Here is a 6798-nt window from a genome sequence, read left to right as displayed (position 1 = left end):
GAGAGGCTGGGAAAGGTGGTCCTTAAGGCCAGTTTAGGGCACCATCTCATCTCCTTCATGCTCCCCACTTTCCTTATTCCTCTTTGGCAGGGCAGAACAGGAGAGAAAAAACCCAAAGAAAACATTTGGGAAAAGCATGAGATGAATACAAATATTTAAAGTCAAACAATACATATAATTGCATATCCTCCTTTTCCCCCACATGCGCGAAGAGCTTCCGGTGTGAATGCAGAGTGAGTGAAGGGAGGGGAAGAAGCTCTGAAGAGACAAAACCGAAGAAAGGCAGGAGCGTCCATGAGATGACAGAGTGGAATGGACCTTGTAGAATATTATTATTATTAATAATAAAAACTAATTATTATTAATAATAGTAGTAGTAATAGAGTTGGAAGGGACCTTGGAGGTCATCTAGTCCAACCCCCTGTTCAGGCAGGAGACCCTAGACCATTTCAGACAAATAGCTGCCCAGTCTCTTCTTAAAAACTTCCAGTGTTGGAGCATTCACAGCTTCTGGAGGCAGGTAGTTCCACGGGTTAACAGTTCTCCCTGTCAGGAGATTCCTCCTTCCTTCCCGGGCCAGTCTCCCTCCGTCGCTGCTCCTCCCGCCTTCAGGGGGGGCTTCGGGGAAGAGCTGGGCCCCCTCCTCTTCCGGGCGCCCCCTCCCAGACATGGGAAGGCTGCTCTCACCTCTCCCCCCGCCCTTCTCCTCCCCTGCTCCCACCCCCCCCACCCGGGAGAGGGGCTGCCTGGGGGCCGCGGGGGGAGCCTGGCTGGAGCCCCCCAGGAGGGAGGAGGGAGGAAGCGCCCCCCCAACTCTCCCCCGCCCTGCCCAGGGAGAGACCCCCAGTATGGGGAGGGGGGAGGGAGGGAGGGGCGGAGACGCAGCCCCGGGAGACCCTCAGCTCCGCCGGCCTGGATGCGAGGGGGGCGAGGGGGGAGAAGACTTCAAGGGGAGCCCCTTGCCGAGAAGGAACCTTCGCTACTGCGCAGGCGCCATGTGGATCATGGTTGCAAGGAAGCAGGACGCCGATTGGTCGCTTTGGGGAGGGCAGCGATTGGCAGGAGGACTTCTCGGGGCGGAACCATTCAAAGGAAAGAGGAAAAGCTACCGGTAACAGGCAAAGGGATCGCAGCGAAGTCCCGCCTCCACTTCCGGAAAGGAATAGAACTTTGGCGCCTAATTGATTCCGCCGCGGGCTGGCTCGCAATCCAGGTAGGGCGCAGGGGATGCTGGGAGTCGCAGTCCGAGAGGCTCTCTGGCGGAGGAGGGAACCCCGGGAAGGAGGGGGGAGCCCGAGGCCTGGTCTGGCGGGACGGGCGCTGGGAGAGAGGCCTGCCCGGAAAGTCTCACTGAGAGGCGCCATATGATGATGGATCGGGGGAAGCGGGGCGTAGATTGGGCGCTCTGGGCAGGGCAGCGATTGGCAGGAGGACTCCTCGAGGCGGTCCATTCAAAGGAAAGAGGAAAAGCAGCCAGGAACAGACCTCGCAGGGAAGTCCCGCCTCCACTTCCGGGAACGAATAGAACTGAAGCGCCCTAATTGATTCATCCACGGGCGGCCTCGGACCCAGGTAGGGCGCAAGGGATGCTGGGAGTCGCAGTCCGAGAGGCTCTCTGGCGGAGGAAGGGAGGGGGGAGGCGAGGCCTGGTCTGGCAGGACGGGCGCTGGGAGGGAAGCCTGCCCGGAAAGTCTCACTGAAAGGCGGAGGCTTCGGCCTTCCTCCCCGGGCGGGCCTGGGACTCCCCTCTGGGGAAGGGACGAAACTCTGACCCGCCTCTCCTCCTCCCCCTTCGCCCCTGCAGGAGGACGGGCGAGCCCGGCGGAGGAAGGAAGGAAGGAAGGAAGGAAGGAGGCGCCGCCCGAGAGGAGAGGAGGCCCCGCGGAGCAGCCCCGGGAGGAGACGGCGGGGAAGGCCCGAAGGGATGAGCCGAAGGGGACTCCGGGAAAGGAGGCCGCCTGGAGGGAGAAGCGGGGAGGAGGAAACGGGCGGAGACCCCGAGACGGGCCTGGAGGGCGGAGGGTCCTTCAGAAGAGGCGGAAGACCCTGGAATCCCCAGAGAATCCAGGAGGGAGGAGAGAAATATGAATGCGACGAATGTGGAAAATCTTTCAAAACAAATACAGTTCTTGTGAACCATCTAAGAATCCACACAGGAGAGAAACCATTTAAATGCCTGGAGTGTGGAAAGAGCTTCAGTCTGAGGGGAAACCTTTATAGACATCAAAAGATTCACACAGGAGAAAAACCACATAAATGCCTGGAGTGTGGAAAGAGATTCAGTCTGAGTGAAAACCTTTATAGACATCAAAAGATTCACACAGGAGAAAAACCACATAAATGCCTGGAGTGTGGAAAGAGATTCACTCGGAGGGGAAACCTTTATAAACATCAAAGGATTCACACAGGAGAGAAACCACATAAATGTCTGGAGTGTGGAAAGAGCTTCAATGAGAGGGGAAACCTTTACATACATCAAAGAATCCATTCAGGAGAGAAACCGTATGAATGCCTGGAGTGTGGAAAGAGCTTCAGTCAGAGCAGCAACCTTGATCAACATAAAAGAATCCACTCAACAGAGAAACAGTATAAATGCCTAGAGTGTGGAAAGAGTTTCAGTCAGAGGGGAAACCTTTACATACATCAAAGAATCCATTCAGGAGAGAAACCGTATGAATGCCTAGAGTGTGGAAAGAGTTTCAGTCAGAGGGAAGACCTTTATATACATGAAAGAATTCACCCTGGAAAAAAACCATATAAATGCCTGGAGTGTGGAAAGAACTTCAGTCAGAGGGCACACCTTTATACACATGAAAGGATCCACTCAGGAGAGAAACCACATAAATGTCTGGAGTGTGGAAAGAGCTTCAGTCAGAGGGGAAGCCTTTATACCCATCAAAGGATCCACTCAGGAGAAAAACCACATAAATGCGTAGAGTGTGGAAAGAGCTTCAGTCAGAGGAGCAGCCTTTACACCCATCAAAAGAGCCACTCAGGAGAAAAACCACATAAATGCCTGGAGTGTGGAAAGAGCTTCAGTCTGAGGGGACACCTTCATAGACATCAAAGAATCCACACAAGCAGAGAAACCCTATAAATGCCAATTTAGCTTGGAACCCTTGCAGTTACCTTTTTAAAAAAATAACGGCTGGTAGCCAGCTCAAGCATCTTCAGCTAGCAAAAGCAAAAACCGGAGCTGGCTCGGCACTTGTTTGGCCATGTGGCCAGGGATAAAAAAAACCCCAAACTCTGCCAGCTTCTCATAGCCCCAAACAGCCAAGGAAAGTCGGAGAGATAAAAATGGCCGCCACTGCAGCAGAGACTGAAACCATGTCACATGGCTAGACAGACCTTTTTGATCGCAATTCTGAATTTCTAATGTAAGTACCCTTCCTGAATAAATTTAATTAATTTGTTTTTGTGAAAACTGGCTAAATGAACTCTTGTACCTGGGGGACTATCTGTAAATGCCTCCAGTGTGGAAAGAGCTTTACTGAAAGTCAAGGTCTCCATAAACATCAAAGCATTCACAGACGAGAAAAAGCATATAAATGTCTGGAGTATGGAAGGAGCTGTAGTCAGAGGGGAAACCTTTACAGACATCAAAGACTCCATTGAAGAGAGAAACCATATAAATGCCTGGAGCGTGGAAAGGTTTTCTGTGGGAAGGGAAGTCTTTGTCAGCATCAATCCACTCGGGAGAAAAACAATACAAATACCTTGAGTGTGGAAAGAGCTTTATTGTTTGTGGACACCTCTATCGACATCAAAGAATCCACATGGGGAAAAAAACGCTAAATATGCCTGCAGTCACAACGGTGCCACTGAAATAACAATAGCATTTAGGCTTATATGCCGCCCCATAGTGCATTACAGCGCACTCTGGGAGATTTCCAAGGTAAACATTATTTGCATATTGCCGCCAACAATCTGGGTCCCCCTTTTACCATCCTCAGAAGGATGGATGGCTGAGTCAAGGCTTGAGCGCTGTCAGAATCAAACTCCAGACTGTGGACAGTCTGCCTGCAATACTGCACTAAGAAGCTACTGGAATTTTTATCATAGACCTAAGTACAACTCAGTAGTGCGAACTCTTACCCTTCATTGCCAACTCAACCTTTGTGTGTCAACATGAGTATATATTGTATTCTCAGCCCACACATTCAGGAGTAAGTACACTTATGTACAGCACCATTTTATTATTCCCTTTATTGCTACACTCTGTTTAATGATTGTGCTCTTCTGTGATGCCAAATAGTGGAATTTGAATAATTTTACACACTTTTTCAAGGGCTATGTAATTTTACTCATTAGCTGCACACCCAGGAATTTGATGCTGTAACCATCTCCACAGGTGAATCATTAATGTACAGAGAAGTGTGGCTGTGCCTGCCTTTTCTGAAATCGACAATGATTTCTATGGTTTTTCCGGTATTTAAAACTAGGCTGTTTTCCTTACACCAGTTCACCAACCCTTCAACCTCCTTACGGAAAGCTCCATTGTCATCATGAATAAGGACCGCTACTGTTGTATCATCTGCGAGCTTCACAATATGGGTGGTGGAAAACCTAGCACAACAGTCATGGATCAACAGGGTGAACAGCAGCGGACTTGGGACGCAGCCCTGAGGAGAATCTGTGCTTAAGAAAATGGAATTAGAGGTCCAAATTGCACATATTGCAGCCTTTGGTAAGAAAATCAAGAATCCAGTTACACAAAGAGCGTTTAAGCCTAAAAGGCCCAGTTTGTCTACTATATGCTGGGGAATGTGTTAAATGCCGAACTGAAACTCTGTGTTTGAACTTGTACCTTTTAATAACAGCCTCATTTGACTCATGACACTTTTCCCCATATGAACGTTCTCCTTTTAATGCAATGTACATTTCAATGGTTATGCTTAATATTATGGGATGTTACTGTCCATGTCTCTGGCGTAACTGAGGAGGATGATTTCTTCCATCCAACCNAGGCGTATAAAATGAAACCAGATTCTGTGTCCTGGATTCCCTCTTTTCATTGAGGGAAATCTCTTTGCTATAATAGACTAATAAATTGCCTTTAAACGATCATCCCACTCGGTGCCTATTTGGAGCAAGTGTGACGTGGCTGAATCTGGGGCTAATTTGGCCTCCGTTGTGGGTGTGAAAGAGCTCCTCCATCTCATTCATATAATCTAAATGGGTTTTCCAAAGGTCAGCACCATGTAAGGCCATCCTCAGATAGATGAAGTAAGGGAGGCTGGACTAGGACAGGCAAAGCCCCGGAAATCCAGCCCTTGTCAACACTGCCACCCTTAGAACGTGTGAATGTGGGTGTTAGCTCCCATGGAGGGAATTGTGTTGTGTGAACGGAAACAAGATGTTGCTGAACTATAAACTCCAAACTTTCTTACCAATCAGCCTCTGCAGTCCCTTCGCCAGCCTACCTGGGCAGGTTGTTGTGCACTCTAATCTAGGGCCAGACAGGGCCCCGCCTCCTTGGGAGGAAGAGCTGCCCTCCAAAGGAAACCCCGGGTAGAGCATCTCTGGGCTGCAGCGCTCCCGAGGACCGGCAGGTGGAGTCAAGACCCGTCCTTTATTGCCCCCTGTTGGCCGGTGGGGGAGTTGCTGCTCGGCTCTACTTCATCTTCAGGGCCGGGAAAGGCCGTGCCACGTCCCGCAGTAAAGAGGGCACTGGGGCCACTCAGAGCGGCTCTCGCGGACGGTTCCTCGGCAGGTGTGCAAAGAAGGACACATGGGTCGTGGGGGCCGGAGCTGGAGCGATGCCTGGGAGGTCAGTGGCGCTGCCTTCACCGGCCACAACGGAAGAAACCTACAAGTGGAAATACTGTGGGGGGCAGAAGCGGAAGTGAGAGAGGGTCCCGGCGCCATCTTTCTCGGAGGTGGAACAGAGCGAAGCTGCAGGCGTTCAGCTGGAATGGGAAGGAAGGGAGATCGCTGATGACCCTTTTATGATTTGTGGTTCATGCGGGCTCTGGAATTCTGGGAGTTGAAATCCACAAGTCATAAAAGGGGCATCATCGTTCTTCACCTCTGGCCTAGAACAACCTAAAGGAGGACCCAGCGTGACCCGAGGCCGTGTTCACACAACTTGCTTCCCCACTCCTGACTGTCCATACCCAGTCCCCTGGCATTGTTCAATAGGCTCTTTGGAGGCCAACTTAACCTGGCATAAGACTAGCCAAACTGAACAGGCTGTGCAAATGTGAGATCTTCCCTTGTCATTGAGGCTTAATGCAGGGACTCGCCCAGACAGTGAGCCGAGAGACTCTCAGTCTGGCCCTGGAAATTGTTGGCTGACCTGGGAAGTGAAGTTTGTTTAGTGTTAGTTGGCACTTGGATGGGGGACCACCAGGAAATGCAGGAGATGCTGTCTAGCACTGGAAAATTAAAAAAAAGAACCATCTCAGTCTGTATCGCTGTTCAGAAAATGCCTCCAAGGTGCTTGTGAAGACACGGGCTGTTGGGTTTGACTTGAGGATGGTTCATCTGCTCAGTTGACTAATGGCTGATCTGGGAAAAGGTTAATTGAGGTGCAGCCTCTTTAGCACCTGGAGCACGTCAGGGACTGGAATTGGAAAGGCAGCGATGGCCCATTGCTTACATGTTGCCCCCAAGAGAGCTGCAGACCCCTCCCCTCTCTAACAGCATCACCCAGAGATTTCTGTGCCTCACCCAACAAATGTTCCATACCTCTTTGAGGAGGGGGCTTTGCTCCTGGGCTGGGGGGGGCAGGCAGGTGGTTGAGCCACAGGGAGCTTTGGTGTGCAATGCAGTAAGTTTTTCCCAGGCGTTCAC

At 50.9% G+C, this 6798-nt stretch overlaps 1 protein-coding gene across 1 annotated transcript in view; it reads left to right on the top strand.

The window, feature by feature from the left end:
• Positions 1-202: 202 nt before the first annotated feature.
• The window catches only part of LOC107299608 (zinc finger protein 665-like), a gene marked incomplete at its 3' end in the record, with an annotated part of 11325 nt that continues 4729 nt past the window's right edge, over positions 203-6798 (top strand). Inside the window, exons 1-2 of the mRNA XM_029286816.1 lie at positions 203-220; positions 2069-3080. Coding sequence (XP_029142649.1) covers positions 203-220; positions 2069-3080 — 1030 coding nt within the window. The remainder of the gene's footprint in view (positions 221-2068; positions 3081-6798) is intronic.

This window comes from Protobothrops mucrosquamatus, unplaced genomic scaffold, assembly GCF_001527695.2.
Source record: "Protobothrops mucrosquamatus isolate PMUCROS unplaced genomic scaffold, P.Mucros_1.0 scaffold5191, whole genome shotgun sequence".
NCBI lineage: Eukaryota > Metazoa > Chordata > Lepidosauria > Squamata > Viperidae > Protobothrops > Protobothrops mucrosquamatus.
This window is presented reverse-complemented; position numbering and strand designations above follow the sequence as displayed.